Below are 16,449 nucleotides of genomic sequence, written 5' to 3'. Positions count from 1 at the left end.
CCACTTTTGAAACATCAGGACATCTTAAGTCATTTTGAATGTTGTAAGGTGGGAAGTGCAGTATTTAATTTATGTATAGCAAGCTCTCTCAAACAAGTGATTATGGCCAGATACTGGTTTTGGTAATGTTGATTGAGAGAGAAGTCTTAGACAGCTCACCAAAAATAACTTGCCCACATGCCAAAATAGTACCATAGTATCTACTATGGTAGATACCACCAGAGAGCCCAAAACTGAACTTGATTTACAGTCTTACCCAAAAGTGGCACTACACTCCCTTACTGTACGATGAATTGTGTCAAGTCACTTTGTGGGTGAGATGAGATTGACTCTTGTGGGATTGTTTTGTGCTGTACTGTATTTAACTTCAATACCTGGTAGTTTCCATTCCCTTGTTTGTTCATAAGTTCCCCTTTATTCATGATTCTGCAAGCTGGCATGTCCCCTTCTCTGGACTTCATTCAGAATTTGTTTTCCTTCTATGCTTCTAATAAATGTATTGATCCTGGAATGATATAGTTGCTGCATGTTTAGCAAAATGGTTTTTTAATAGATATGGTATTTTGGTGTTCATTGTAATAAAATAACAAAAGCCATCGGTTCAAAACTTAATATGGCTTGTAGTGAAATTGGATTCACTAAGTCTTGTACTAGATAGGCTAGTGCTAGACAAAAGCTTCATAACTTTAATTGATTCACTGCAGTCTATCAGTGAAGGGAATGTACTTCCCTTGCTGTGTCTGCCCCACATGTAGTTTTCCATTCTGTATTCTTACAGGCAAGCAAGAATGGCTACTAGTGCTGCTTGTAGGCCAGGTATAAACAAAAAAACAACTCCAGACATAGCCAGAAAATCACTTTCAATGGCTTCTCTTCCCACACCATGACTTCTAATTAATGTCCCTCCCTCATCCCAACCAAGAATCCCATTGAAGTTTTCCTATCTCTTCTATTTGCTGCCCTTCAGAATTATCTGCATTTGCTTCCATTTCCACATGAACACCGATAACATCTTGCCTCTTCTTTCCCCCTACAATCTTGTACCACTTGCCCTGATTTAGTTTGAAAGACATTCAGTGACTATTTCAGTGTTCCTTCAGAGTTTCTCAGTTCTGCTTTTGATTCAGTACCATGCTTTTTTTTGTACCTCCTAAATAGGTTTAGTTGGTTGTAAAAGCTATAGGTATACCACATGAAGCCAGTGTATTAAAAGAGATGTGCTGCCATTGAACTTAAAGCAGCAACTTCTCAACTTAATTCATTCAAAGAATGTGGATGCCAGTGCAATGTTGACATTTATTACCCATTCGTAATTGACCCTGAATTGAGCAAGCGATTAAGAGTCAACCCTATTGGTGGGTCTGGAATCGGTCCAGATCAGATAAGGTGGCAGATTTCCTTTGCTGAAGAACATTAATGAACCAAATGGAGTTTTAATAGTAATCTGGTAGTTTCATGGGCACAATTGTGGAATCTTTAATTCCACATTTACTAGTTGAATGTAAAATCAGTAGCCATTGTAATGGAATTCAAATTTGTGTGTCTGGTTTTCAAGCCTGGTTGTCACTGCAGTCAGTTAATCACTATCACAGTCAAGTCCTTTTCTGTCTATAAATAGATCTCTTGTTTGGGATTGACAGACTTGATGACTTACTGTAAACCTCAAATATTAATGTAGCAGACAAACATTTGTTGATATTATCCTGCAAGTAAGAGCACTCATGGCAAATTGTGATGACTCTGGTGGCTGCCCTCAGTGAATTTGCTTTGAAGGGCTGTGTTTTATTCATCATATGGGGACATTGCTGGAAACACCAGCATTTATTGGTCATCCCTACCTGCCTTTGAACAAAAAGGCTTACGGGGCTACCTAAAGGCATTTCAGACTTAAACAAATTATTGTGGGTTTTAAGTCACATTGAAGCCAAACCAGGTAAGTTCAGTGGGTTTCCTTTCCTCAGATTTTAATAATCAGTTGCGGTTTTACAGAACTCGAGTTGTTTCATGAATATTAATGATTCTTAGTCTAAATTTAAACACTCATGGTGGGATTTGAGCTCTTGTCTCTGGATTATTCATTTGGGTATTTGAGTTACTAGTACAGTACCTAGTCACTACGCTGTTGTTCCCTGTAAGTACATTCTTAGATTGAACTCTAGTAGAACAAAGATGTTGTTATGCTAAATTTATAAAATGTGGCTTCAGTTTATATCAGAATCAGGTTTATTATCACTGACATATGTCATGAAATTTGTTGTTTTGCAGCAGCAGTACAGTGCAAAACATAAAAATTACTATAAGTTACCAAGAAATAAATAAAATAGTGCAAAAGAGGAATAATGAGGTAGAGTTCATGGACTGTTCAGAAATCTGATTGCGGAGGGGAAGAAACTGTTCCTGAAATGTTGAGTGTGGGTCTTTAGGCTCCTCTACCTCCTCCCTGATGGTAGTACTGAGAAAAGGGCATATCCCAGATAGAGTGGGTCTTTAATGATGGATGCTGCTGGCTTGTGGCGCTGCCTCTTGAAGATGTCCTCGATGGTGGGGTGGGTTGTGCCTGTGATGGATTACTCTTCGTATCATTTCTATAGCGTGTGTATAAATAGAATACTCAGTGCATAAGTTACCCTCCTCTTGAATAGGGCTTCTAACAGATGCAAAATGTTTAAATAATTTACATAACTTGAATTTTTGGCCAAATTATCAAAACCATCCTTTGCCGTAATTAGTTTGTAGGGTGGAGGAGTGTTTAGTTACGGCAAGGACAGCAATGAAATAGTGAAGCATTGGAACTGGTTGGGCAGACGTGATATTTGAAAGCTGGAAATTGCTTTGTTTTTTTTTAATTGGAGAAGGAAATTAATTTGTTCCCAGCTAGTTGGATAGAATTTCTAGTTTTTTGGGAAGATAATTGGGAGGAGCTTTTGTTTCGTTTGCATTGATGCTGAGTTTTTGGTCTTTTCATTCTTGATGTTTGGTCTAGAATGTCTTTTTCAAGATGAAGATTACTGATTTTAGTGCACTGCATCCACACTTGTATAACACAGTTTGAACTGTGCTCCAACATTGTTCTTCAGATGCTTGACCTGGGCCCCCAGATAAAAAGATCCATGTTTCTCTGGTAAAGGTTCAGACCTTCGCAGGACTAGGTGGCTGTTATATAATTGACTGCTCTTTTAAAGGACTATTTTGTGACTTCTCAACTCTTATAAGCCTGTTGTAAATGAAGTCTTTGTGTAGAATTGCTCAGGTGTCAACTTCCAGTTTTTGTGGAAAGCAGTCATTAAAGTTAATGGAATGCATCTCCCCTCCCTGGGGAGGTGTTTGCATTGCTGCATTTATTCTACAATTGCTGAACTAACATCTCCAGAGAGACTTGTGGGACTTGTGATACAGGATATTTCCTGACTACACAATGCCAAGATTATTCAGTCTTTTTCAATGTGTAACTTATGAATGAAAATCTTTAAGATTTTTTTCCAACTAATATTCATCTTCATTCCCTGTGAGAGAGTGATCTTTGTTGCTTGGCTTGATGGGAACCAGTTAAAGAGAACTGGCATTTGTAGCACACAATATCAAGAATGAACAGTTAATGAATTGATGTCCCGCCTGATCTAATCTTGGCCTGAGCTCCCCTTTTTTACCTGTTACTGTAACTCCTACTCTGTAATGCAAAATTATTTTGGTATTGTATGTATTTAATGATGCTTCTTCCATAGTTCTCTGATATGGAGAATTTTGAAAAATCCTCCTCCTCTGTGGTAAAGGGCAATCCCTTATTCTGAAACTGTCCTCTAGATTCCTCCACAAAGGAAAACATTGAGTTTTGAAGAATGAGGGGGGATCATGTTGATGAGGTCTGACATGATTCATACTCAAGTGCAGACCAATCTGCTTGGCCTTTGTTCATGTGGCAAACCTTCATCTCAGGAATGAATTAGTGAATATCCTCTGAACTATCTCTTAAGGGGTCTTAAACTGTTTGTAACACACCAAGTGTTGTCTTGGCAAAGACTTGCAGGATTGTAGTAAGGCCACTTATGATATTCAAAGCCTTTTTTCACCGTAATCTATTTCTGCACTTCATTGGATAGACTCTTCTACATAATCGGCATCCTCTGAAGTGTATTTTCTGTAACTCGTTTTCTTGAAGGAGGCTAAGAACGTCACTTGGGTCCTTCAAGCTTGTTCTGCCTTTCTTTATGTTTATGGGTGAACTTAAACTTCTCTTTCCTGTCCAATCCTGCTGATTTGTCTACAACACTCTTGATCCTGAATATTCTTGAGCATCCCCAGCCTCTAGGGTGGGGCAAAGATTGACGACAACCTGAGTGAAGATGTTTCTTCACACCTTGGCCCTAAATGACTAACCTATTATTCTTTGACTATGAACTGTCCTAGCTCTGGACATGAATTTCTGTGTCCCTCTATTCTAGAGATTGTTAATTTTATATGTCATAGGATCAGGATTGCTAGGTCAAATAACTCAAGGCCCTCTCTCACCCATCTTTTTCTCTAGTTGTTGATTACCTATTACATTTCTGTGCAGGTGTGTCCAAATCCACCTTCAGTTCTCTTCCTCCAAATGTTTAATACTGTGGATTTTTTTTTGGACAGTGTTCATTGGAAGTATTCAACAACTTATTGCTCTTAAAGCTCCTATAATATGGTAAAGCATCCCAGGGAATTTAATAACAATGTTATCAGAAGTTCTTTCATTGAGCCGTTAATCAGGTATTAAGGCAGGTAAAGTTTGTTTTAAGTCATTGCATTAAACCTAAAAGAGGGATTTAGATAGGAGATTCCAGAGCTTGGGGGCAGGCAGCTGAACCCACTGGCTACCAACAGTGAGAAAGTCAAATGGGTGGATGTGCAAGTGACCCAAATAAGCAAAACTATATTTTCTAGTTAAAGTTTTGATTAATTATTTTTAATTTTGTGTCTGAGGAGAATCACTGTTTTTGCATACTTGGGATTGAAAACATTGAGAATTGATGGCTTTGAGCCTTCAGATGGAAAGATTTGCATTTTGTTTCAATGTTGGGATGCCCCAAAGCATTTTACAGATAATGAAGTATTGTTTAATGTAAACCAATGTTACCAGAAGTATGGAGTTAACTTCTTCACAACAGGGTTCCACAAACAGCCTTTTTAGAGATGTTTAAGTAGTAAATACAACAGAGGACATAAGGAAGAGCTTCCCAAGTTTTTGAAATAGTGTCATGGAGTCTTGTGTTCACCTGGGAACTCATTTCATCTGGCATTTTTTCAGCACTGCACTGATTGTAAACCTGGAAAGTGAGTGTGGATCCCTATCATAGGACATACTGTAAACTCACAACCTTTTGCTTTGGAAGTGAGTTTGATACTAATTGGACAATGATTTGTCATATTGCAACTTGTACTAGTACAGACAATGCTCTCAGCAAGTTATGTGAGAGCTCTTTTAATGAAGTTGAGACACAATATTCTGCTAAAGTGGATTAGAGAGTCTAACCCTCAAGGTGTCAGGACCCAAAGGTGTACCTGGCACGGTATTGAAAATTTGTGCCAACCATCTGGGTGAAGTGTTCAAGTAAGTCTTCAACTTCTCATTGCCGCAGTTGAGGTTCCCACCTGCTTCAAAAGGGCATCAATCATACTGGTGCCCAAGAAGAGCAGGGTGAGCTGCTGCCTCAATGACTATCGCCCAGTAGCACTCACATCTACTGTGATGAAGTCCTTTGAGAGGTTGGTCATGGCTATAATTAACTCCTGCCTGAGGAAGAACCTGGACATGCTGCAGTTCACCTACTGCCACAACTGCTGTATAGCAGATGCAATCTCACTGGCTCTCCACTCTGCTTTAGAGCACCTAGACAACAATACATATGTTAGGCTGCTGTTTATTGATTACAGCTGGCATTCGACACCATCATCCCCTCAGTACTAATCAACAAGCTTAAAAACCTAGGCCTCTACCTCCCTCTGCAACTGGATTCTTGACTTCCTTATCAGGAGACCAGTCAGTGCAGACCAGTAGTAACATCTCACTGACAGTCACACAGGCGCACCTCAAGAATGCATACTTAGCCCACTGCTCTACTCTCTATACTTATGACTATGTGGCTGGGCACAGCTCAAACACCATCTATAAATTCACCAGTGACACCACTGTTGTTGGCAGAATCTCAGATGGCAATGAGGAGGCGTACAGGAGTGAGAGATCGGCTGGTTGAGTGGTGTTGCCACAACAACCTCACTCAACATCAACAAGACCGAGGAATTGACTGGACTTCAGGAAAGGGAAGTCAGGAAAACACACACCAGTCCTCTGGGGTCAGCAATGGAAAGGGTGAGCAGTTTCAAGGTCCTGGGTGTCAACGTCTGAGGATCTATCCCAGGCCCAACACATTGATGCAATCAAAGGCGGCTCACCAGTGGGTCTACTTTATTAGAAGTTTGAGGAGATTTGGTATGTCACCAAAGACTCTTGCAAATTTCTACAGATGTACGGTGGAGAGCATTCTGACTGGTTGCATCACTGCCTGGTATGGAGGCTCCAATGCGCAGGATTGCAAGAGGCTGCAGAGGGTTGTAGACTTTGCCAGTTCCATCACAGGTACAACCCTCCTCGCCAACGAGGACATAAAGAGGTGGTGCCTCAAGGCAGCAGCATTCATCATTAAGGTCCCTCACCATTCAAGTCATGCCCTCTTCACGTTACTACCGTCAGGGAGGTGGTACAGGAGCCTGAAGGACCCACACTCAACGATTCAGGAATAGCTTCTTCCCCTCCGCCATCAGATTTCTGAATGGTTCATGAACACTACCTTGTTCTTACTCTCTTGTACTATTTTTGGAACTAATAATAATTTTGTCTTGCACTGTACTGTTGCCACAAAACAACAAGTTTCACGGCACATGATAATCTGATTCTGAATTGTTGAGTAAATACTGATAGAAATTTGCAATGTGTTGGTCTGTTTCTGGTCAGAAGCTGCCAAAACCTGGTGGTTTTGAATTTGTATTAGAATTGGACCCTGAAATGATTCTGTATCATTTCAAATACATTACCACTTGAATGTTGATATAAAATCACATTAAAATAAAATTGGTAAAATTATGAGTTGGTCTAGAAAGAGTCAGGTAGGGAAATGCCTACTTTTCTTTCCTGAGTTGTAGCCCTCTTAGGATGCTAGCATGTTTCAGTTTGAGTGCAGTCCCAATGGTGGTTAGCTGGTATCCAGATATTTGATTACTAATGGGGAAAATCAATTAGGTCCTGGCTAAAACAAAGTTGAAATTTGTTTTTCCCCTTGCAACCATCCATTTCCTTTGTTTCTGAAAATGCATTCATCACCTTTTCAGACAACTCATTGAGTTTTAAAAAAAAGCTACTGCTGTCAGGCAATATTTTTTTCTGTAATAAGTGTTGTAACTAATTAGTCCCAAAAAGCATTAGCTAAGTGATAGAATAAAGGAGCTTCTGTCAAAAATCAGTTTAACTTATGCCTCTTATTTTTAGGTTGTGATTTATCATTTCCCGGCAATAAGCTTGTTTCAGGAGACCATTGTAAAATAATTCGAGAGCACACTGGACAAGTGTGGTTAGAAGACACAAGGTAAGTAGTGTTCATTTTCTGACTAACTTTCTTGTTTCTTCAAAGTAGAAAAATAATTGCCATTAGTGAGTTCTAACCACTGTCACTATCAAATTTATGATAACTGTTTTTATTTTGAAGAGAATGGGGTACTGCTTTGTCACGGTGACTTCTCACATTCCGATCACACATTTCAAAATCCAGTTTGTACTGTTGAGAAGTCTCACCTCTGTTACCTGGATTGTTCATCCTTGAAATGAATTAGCTGCTCTCAATCTCATTCCTAAGAACATGCGAGTAGGCCACTCAATCCCTCAGGCCTTCCACCAGTGAATATGATCACAGTTGATTTAAGCTGGCCTCAACTCCTCTACTGTGCCATCATAAGAGCTGATAAATGCAGAACTGCAGTTACTTTAAAGTGAATTACACAGAGACCAAGAGGAGATTTTTTCATATGAAAGATGTATAATGGTGAAATAGAATGTACTGTATTGAGATTGGGGTTGTGCTACAGTAGTGTTGAATAAATGGGGCTCTCCTTAGTTTCCTCTGCTAGTGTTTTGCCACTGGACTGCGAATCCATAGAACATTAAACAGTACAGCATGGGAACAGACCCTTTGGCCCATGATGTTGTGCCAAATGAAACTAGTAATTAAATGCTTAACTAAACTAATCCCTTCTGCCTGCAAAATGTCCATATCCATTTGAACATTCATGTGCCTATGGGGTGGATATCATTGACGAGGCCAGCATTTATTGCCGATTCCTCATTGCCTTGGAGAAGGTGATAATGGACAGCTTCTTGAATCACTGCAGGTCTTTTGCTCCTGTATTGTTATTGGGTAGGGAGTTCCAGGATTTGGATCCAGCAGTGATTGAATGGTGACATGTTTCTAAGTTAGGATGGTGGTGAACTAGACAGGCATATGCAAGTGGTGTTCTCGTGTGCCTGCTGCCTTTGTCCTTAGTAGCAAAGGCACCAGCAGTACATTTTGTAAATGGCATAGACACTAGCCAATGTGATGGAGAGAATTAACGTTTAGGGGATGGAAATTTGTGCACCTATCAGAAAATATCCTCCCTTCTGACTTATGATGGAAGGAACTTCATTGCTGAAGATATTTATGACTAGATTTGTCCCTTGAGGAACTCCTGCATGTTCTAGGGCTGGGGTGCTTGACCTCCAGCAATCACAACCATCTTCCTTTTGTGTGAAGTACAACTCCAACCAGTGGATTCTTCCCATTGATGCCTGTTGACTTTAGTTTTACCAAGGACCTTGATATTATGCTCAGTCAAATGCTGCCTTGATGTCAGGGCCTCTTGCTACTTATATAGAATTTGGTCCAAAGCTGTAAAGAGGCCTGGAGCTGAGTGGTCCTGATGAAAACCAAACATTACCTTGGTGAGCATGATTAGTAAGTGTTGCTTAATAGCACCTTCCATCAATTATTATGGAGTGTAAGCTGATTGGAGAGTAGACTGTTTGGATAGTAGGACAAAAATTTTCTTACACTTTGAATAGGACATAGCTGGGCAATTTTCTACCTCAGTTGAATATTCATGTAGCTATCAGGGAGACTTGAGATCTCCCACATCTGGCAGCAAGAACACACCACTGACCCTGGATCTATTGTCACTACTTTAGCTAGGCACTAATAGACAAAGGAAGAAACTTACCTTAGCCTCTTCTCACCAAAGCCTCAGCTCCCCCACTTTAACACCAGTCCACTCCAACAGTGGCTGCTCTGCTTGGCCCTACCTTCTTTTTATTTGTTGTTGCCAATTGGCTAAATTCCCATTCAATTATCACCTAACAGTTTGCGGCTGTGCCTCTTGTATTGTCTGGAATTACCTGGAAAAGAACTGGGTCCCAACCCTCTCCCACTTCTTGCACTGAGAGTCCCGCTTCTCACTCCAGGTCACAGCCCTTGCGACTGGAATAAACAGCCAGCTAATCGAACTACAGTGCCACCATAGAGTCTTACAGCACGGAAACGCCCCTTAGCCCAGCTGGTCCAAGCCGTGCAAGATTCCCATCTAAGCTAGTCCCATTTGCCTGCATTTGGCTCTAAACCTTCTCCATCCATGTACCAACATTGATGGTCTTTGTTAGCTGTTTGTTGTTGGGAAAGTACCTAGGCTGAAGAATGAAGGAGTAGTGTGATTGGTGATTCCTGTGGAAATAGTTTATTAGGCTTTGTGTGGTCGTCATTTGCACAAATTTCAGGTGAATACGGCAGCACGGTAGCATGGCGGTTAGCGCGATGCTATTACAGCGCCTGCGATCGGGGTTCGATTCCCGTCGCTGTCTGTAAGGAGCTTGTACGTTCTCCCGTGTCTGCGTGGGTTTCCTCTGGGTGCACCGGTTTCCTCCCACATTGCAAAGACGTACGGGTAGGTTAATTTGGGTTTAAAATGGGTGGCGCGGACTCGTTGGGCCGGAAGGGCCTGTTACCACGCTGTAAATAAAATTTTTTTAAAAAGTTGAATCACTATTTTCATAAGATGTGAAGTGAGCTGGGTGTATGCTTTTAACTGTCAGCCCATATTTTGTACCTTATAAGTCAGCAATGCAGTTGTACAGCTGGCCTTGAAGTATAGTTACCATGTCAGTGATTCTTCTGATAGGTGTTTCATTTTCTCTTACAGTTTGATTCCCTTCTTCCCTGAAAAGAGATTTGTATTTCTATAGAATCCTACAGGAAATAATTAAACTATTAACATGCAATGAACAACTTTTGAAATGTAGTCACTGATGTAATGTGCTTATTTGGTGTACAGCTAATTCCAGGAGGAATAATATGATGATAACCATATAAACGGTTTTACTCATTGGTGGTGAAATAAATATTGGTCAGGGCATCAGGTGTTGCTCACCTTCAAAATAGTGTAGTGGGATCTTTTATGTCAATGAGTTGGAGCAGGTAAAGACCATACTTAACCACCTCCAACAGATGGCACTTGTGACACTGCAACTCAGAGCCTAGGTTATGTTCTAGTCTCTGCACTGGACCCCACTGAGACGGGAGTGCTATCCACAGAACCACAGCTGGGACCTTACTTGAATATTCATGCTTATTTTTTGGGTTTGATTCCCCTCTCAATGTGTCACAAATATTTATGGTCTGGATTTGCATGTAGATAGCTACTTCATGGCATTGCAAGTGTTAAGCGACTGATTCTTTGGGGTGATATATTCATTCCACAGAGCAGTTTTTAACAGAAGAGTGGGGGTAAACAGCTCTTCACATTTTGATTTCCTAATGCCACAAATTCATTTGAAAATCAAGAAACTACAGATGTTGGAAATAAAAACAAAATGTGGAAAATTCTTAGCAAATCAGGCAGAAGAACATTTTAGGTTGAAGACCCTTTGTCAGAATAAGTTCAAATATTTAAACCCGAATCTTCAATCTAGTGGCATTCCAATTCACTTTTGCCATTCTTGGGAAGACTTCATGTAGTTCAGCCTTTTCATTGACTTACAGGCCTGTTTGTCATTGATTTGAGACTGCTGTTTTATTATGATTGCTGCATTTTGCCAGTAGATGGCTGCAGAGGGCATACATCTGGTAACTTCACAGGCCATAACTGACAACTATGTGGCAGAAAATCTCTATTATTCTGCTTGGGAGAAAGTGTGGTTATTATCTTGGATACACGTATTCTCTTTCAGGAACTGAAGATATAGTATTTGGATAGGGGAGAAGGACAGTTAAGGCCATCGAGATTTAAATAGAGTTCCATATATGCAGCACACTCTGTGTGGTTGCCACCCCTGAGGTGGTACTCTGATAACAACAGATGCTATTTATATAGCAGCTTCATAACGAAATTACCCAAGGCTTATCTTTGGGATTGTTATCAAACAAATATAGATGTCTAACTCTTAAAGCATTTGACCAAAAAGGAAGGTTTTAAGCTGTATTTTAGAGGAGACCATTTATTTACAAACCATTAACAATGAAGCAACATCACCGTTCTGTGCTAGCAAGGCCCAAGTTGTGGCCAATCAACCCAGGTGTTCTGGTTGCTGTTAAGGATGCAAGACAATATTTTGCATTGTACTTGAATTTATGCTCTAACTCCAATTTCTGTCCACTTCAGTAAACTGTTTAGTGCTTTTAAACTTCAGAATGTTTCACTTTCAGTCGGCACATCTGCTATCTGGTGAATCAGTCGTAGATGCAGCAAGTTACAAGTATGGGTATTATGTTCCTCCAATGCTTGTTTATGTACTAAACAGAGAGAAGGCGCATTGACTTGTTCTTGTCATTTTGTTTTTGCAGTACCAATGGAACAGTCATCAACAAATCCAAAGTAGTGAAGAAACAGACCTATCCATTGCAGAATGGAGATGCAATTTATGTTGTCTACAGGAAGAATGAGCCAGATCAAAGTAAGGATATCACACGGAAAATGTACTGCATGTAGTTGCTAATCTTCTGTTTTTGCTTCCTACACTAAATTGGATCATGAACAACTGCTGAGCAGTGAGAAGCTGAGTCTTGCTTTCAGTTACTTCTCAGCTTGTTACTTGCCAGTTGTACAAGACATTTGTACAGTTTTGGTTAGCCTGTTATAGGATGCCAGTAAACTGGAAAGAGTGCAAATAAGAGTTATGAGAATGTTGCCAGGACTCAAGGGCCTGTTATATGGAGAGGTTTGGCAGGCTAGGACTTGATTTCTTGGAGTGTAGGCTGACCTTAGAGATGTATAAAATCATGAGGGGCATTGATAGGATGAAGGCACACAGTCTTTTTCCCGGTGAAGGGAAACAAAAATTAGAGGGCGTAGTTGTAAGTCGAGAGGAGAATGATTTAAAAGGGACCTCGGGAAGCAGCCACACAGAATGGTGGGTATATGGAACGAGCCAGAGGAAGTGATTGAGGCAGGTACAATAACATTTTTAAAAAAAACATTTGGATAAGTACATGGATAGGAAAGGTTTGGAGGGATATGGGCCAAGCCCGGGCAAATGGGATTAATTTAGATGAGCATCTTGGTTGGCTTGGAACTGGGTGAAGGACCTGTTTCTGTGCTGTTTAACTCTGACTCTATGTTTGGGTACACTGCTGAATGAGAGACAGTAGGAGATGCACACTAAATGTCTCAGCATTTGCCTTTGACTGCAAGTTACTGGTTGGGACTATCTGTGTCCATCAAGGAAAGCCATTATAATTTATTTACCTCATTAAGCACCACAACAAATTGAGTGCAGTTGTACTGATGCCAGCCAGTCTATGCATACTGAGTCCACATAGCTGTTCTCATGTAAATGAGCGCATGTCACTTAATTGGGAGAGGCTGGAGTACGTACTGCATGCAATTCCAGCAGGTGAAAATCAGAAATTAGAAAGTTAACTGACTAACTCCCCCTACTTCTTCTCTACTTATTTGATAAGCTCTCCACAGCAATCAGGGGACAGTTTCCAAAGTGAACTGAAAGAGCCAGAGTTAAATTTTTGTACATACTTTCTGCTGATCAGTGTGTGGTGATTTTTAGTGAAAGGTAACTTTTTTTTTCAGATGTTGCTTATTTGTACAAAGCACTGAATTCTGAAGAAGAGAACGTGGAAGATTCTATGGGTAATTATTTCTATGAAGATTTGGATGGTTTCAGAATGATTGTATGTGACTTGCATCTGGTTCTAGCAGTGGATGAAGGTGGAAGCAATATAAGCAGAACCAAGCTTTTGATTAAGTTATGACTTTAATTCTATGCACTCAAGGAGAGAATGCTGATGGGTTTGGATGGAGGAGTCAAACACCAACGTACTAGTCTCTATGCTGTAAATTGATCAGAGAAAGTGGTTGAGGCAGGTTCAATAACAGCATTTAAACGACTCTTGGACAGATACATGGATAGGAAGGGTTTAGAGGGAAGTGGGTAAATAGGACTAGCATAGCTGGGCATTTTGGTCAGCATGGAAGAGGCATTCAGAATAGAGTAAATACCGTAGCTTGAGTTGATATGTCTGAAAATGAATCATCATTTATTTATTGGTTTGTGTGGACAGGATCATCTTGCAGTCTGGCTGAGCAGATTATTAATGAAACCTCAAGCTTGGACAGCAACTCCAGCCAAACAACAGTGGCCAATCCGCTTTGTTCAAAGCAAGTTGAACACCCTTCCCGAGAGGATCCACAGCCATGCACATCTAACTACAATCCCTTCTGTACCTCTGCAATGGATTCTGTCGCTGTTCAACCATCTGTTTCTGCTCTGCAACCATGCACTTCTTCAACAGGACCAGTGTCCACCACTGTTGGACCTTCTGTACTCGCGCAAGAGACTAGCTGCTCAGCAACGTTTTGGACTCCGTGTCCAAAGCCGCCCAGTCCTCCTCCAGCACCCTCACGGACTTGGGCAGATACAGAAAGCACGCCAGGATCCGAAGCCCTCGTGTCAACTGTTTCTGATGTCCTAGCCAAAGAGGAGGACCTAGAACCAGCCAAAAAGAAGCAGAAAAGCAAGTATTTATTCTCATCATGTAACAGGTTTTTTATTTCCAAAGCTGACTGTTTTGATCAATATTGCATTCCACATATCTTGCCCATACTTGTACCTCCAAACAAAACAGCCCAGTCCATCTGATGCCTACCCTGTAGATATCTTCAGGTCTTCGTTCTTGTTCAGGAAGCCTGTGCTGAGGTGGAAACATAAGATATTATTTTAATTTCCAACTGCTTTCTAATCACCTGCATTTGTGTAAGTGCCATGTGTGGACTGCAATAGCCACACTTCCACGATACGTGGACATTGACTGACTGAACTACAAGGGAGTTGAGGGATGATGGGAGAAGGCTCCGTGAAAGTTTACGCTTTGAACACAAGAGAAAGGTTTGCATTCGTGGGCTACCTTTGCACAAGTGAGTAAGGCAAATAAATCTGGGAGGAGAAAGGAAGGGGAGATTTAAGGAATTGCTCCAGATTTGAAAGAAGAGAAACCTTTCTTGAAAATTGGGGTAAGATTATATGTAATGTGTACATTTGTATCTGAAGAAAAAGGACAGATTACTATTTTGGGTCCAATTGTTTGATCACCTTTCTCCCAGGGTAGGAGAGTCTAAAACTAGAGGGCATAGATGTAAGGTGAGAGGGGAAAGATTTAAAGGGGACCTGAGGGGCAACTTTCTCCACACACTGTGTAGTGGGTATGTGGAATGAGCTGCCAGAGGAAGTGGTAGAGGCAAGTACAATTGCATGTTTAAAAGACATTTGGATGGGTATATGGATAGGAAAGACTTAGAGGGATATAGGTCAAACACAGGCAAATGGGACTAGCTCATGTAGGCACCTTAGTTGGTATGGATGAGTTGGGCAGAAGGGCCAGTTTCTGTGACTCCCCTGCCAAAGGCTTAAACTTATAGCACGAACCAAGAATCCTTGTACCTTGCTGCACAGGGCCACCATGCAGCTCATCTTGCTTCTACCAGACTTTTTTCAAATGTTGAAAGACCCAGTATTCTGTGTGCATTCTGTTTTTCAGATTGCATTACATTCTGTTTTTCTTTCACCAAATGTGGTAGATTTTAACATTTGCTATATTTTTTTTCAAAAATACTTCAGAGAATGATGGAACTCCAGAACCATTGCAGCTCGGTGAAGGTCAGAGTTCAAATGTTAAGCATGAGGATCAAGGAACCTTGGAGGGAAAACAACCAGATAAAATGGAGGAAACACTCACTTGTATCATCTGTCAAGATTTGTTGCATGATTGTGTCAGGTATGAATAGTCTCTTCCATACGATGAGCAACAGTTTTTGTCACTTGACAAGTTCTCTAATACTTGAAAACCGCAATGTAATGTACTTTCATAGTCCATCTCTAGTGACAACTTGGACAATAGGCCTAGGTCCAGTTATAGCCTCCAGGTGAAGTAGAATTTAAGGATGGGGGCTAATTATTTAAGCACAGAAGAAGACCTATTATTGTCTACCTCATCCTAATAGTATGGAAATGATATGCAACTTTACTTACAAATTGCTGTACTCCCTGGGAGCATTTAACTGTAGTTAGCCAATAAATCTCATTCTTGTGTGTAGCTGCCTGGTTCATTGGGAAATACTTTGGTTCAAATGTGGTATTTATGAGAAATAAGTGATTGGATAAATGCTAGAACATAGCACAAGATGTGAACACTTCTGGGCATCAAGTTAAACTGGTTTGATCTGATTTCGCCTCTCATTTTTCAGCCTTCAACCATGTATGCACTCTTTCTGTGCGGCCTGTTATTCAGGGTGGATGGAGCGGTCATCACTCTGCCCAACTTGTCGTTGTCCTGTTGAACGCATCAGCAAGAATCACATGGTGAATAATCTAGTGGAAGCTTATCTCCTGCAACACCCAGGCAAGTAATTCCAGCACTTTTATTTGGGCAGAAAAGATCGTGCATGAATATTATGTATTCCAAGTGATTAATGTGATTGTTTTTGTGAGGGTCGGTAAGGAGGAATCTCAAGCATGTGTTACACTCTCATAATTATTTCTTTTTGGTGATTGGTACAAACCATAAAATTGTGCCTCGCTTAAGGTTACTTGCCATTGAAACTGGCAACCATTTGCTTGAATTTGCCCATAGACTTAAAACCTTTTATCTGTGGAGTTTATTTGGAAGAATCTTGTGTTTCATATATTAATAAGAATAGCTTGTATGAGTTCATCTGTATGTCCTTTGAGGAAGAAGTGAAATGAACTAGCCTTGGAGGAGGAGTTGGACTAAATTGGAAATATTGGCAGAGCCCTGGCAGAGTCATGTCAATTCAAGTCTTTGCCTTGGTGAAAGCAGAAGCATGCTGATGGTTGTTTTCACATACATTAGTTAAAAATACTGCTAAGCTTCCTGCAATTAT

At 40.6% G+C, this 16,449-nt stretch overlaps 1 protein-coding gene across 2 annotated transcripts in view; it reads left to right on the top strand.

Annotated features, from left to right (window-relative positions):
• The window catches only part of chfr (checkpoint with forkhead and ring finger domains, E3 ubiquitin protein ligase), a 37,801-nt gene that overhangs the window by 2,644 nt on the left and 18,708 nt on the right, over window positions 1–16,449 (top strand). Inside the window, exons 2-7 of one of the 2 annotated variants that reach the window (XM_052032549.1) lie at window positions 7,511–7,607; window positions 11,883–11,992; window positions 13,123–13,182; window positions 13,614–14,066; window positions 15,167–15,323; window positions 15,793–15,947. In XM_052032549.1, the coding sequence (XP_051888509.1) occupies window positions 7,511–7,607; window positions 11,883–11,992; window positions 13,123–13,182; window positions 13,614–14,066; window positions 15,167–15,323; window positions 15,793–15,947 (1,032 nt within the window). The remainder of the gene's footprint in view (window positions 1–7,510; window positions 7,608–11,882; window positions 11,993–13,122; window positions 13,183–13,613; window positions 14,067–15,166; window positions 15,324–15,792; window positions 15,948–16,449) is intronic. The other variant, XM_052032550.1, reaches the window with a different exon arrangement.

This window comes from Pristis pectinata, chromosome 17 (genome assembly GCF_009764475.1).
Source record: "Pristis pectinata isolate sPriPec2 chromosome 17, sPriPec2.1.pri, whole genome shotgun sequence".
NCBI classification, from domain to species: domain Eukaryota; kingdom Metazoa; phylum Chordata; class Chondrichthyes; order Rhinopristiformes; family Pristidae; genus Pristis; species Pristis pectinata.
The sequence above is the reverse complement of the archived record's forward strand: the minus strand, read 5'-3'. Positions and strand labels throughout refer to the sequence as shown.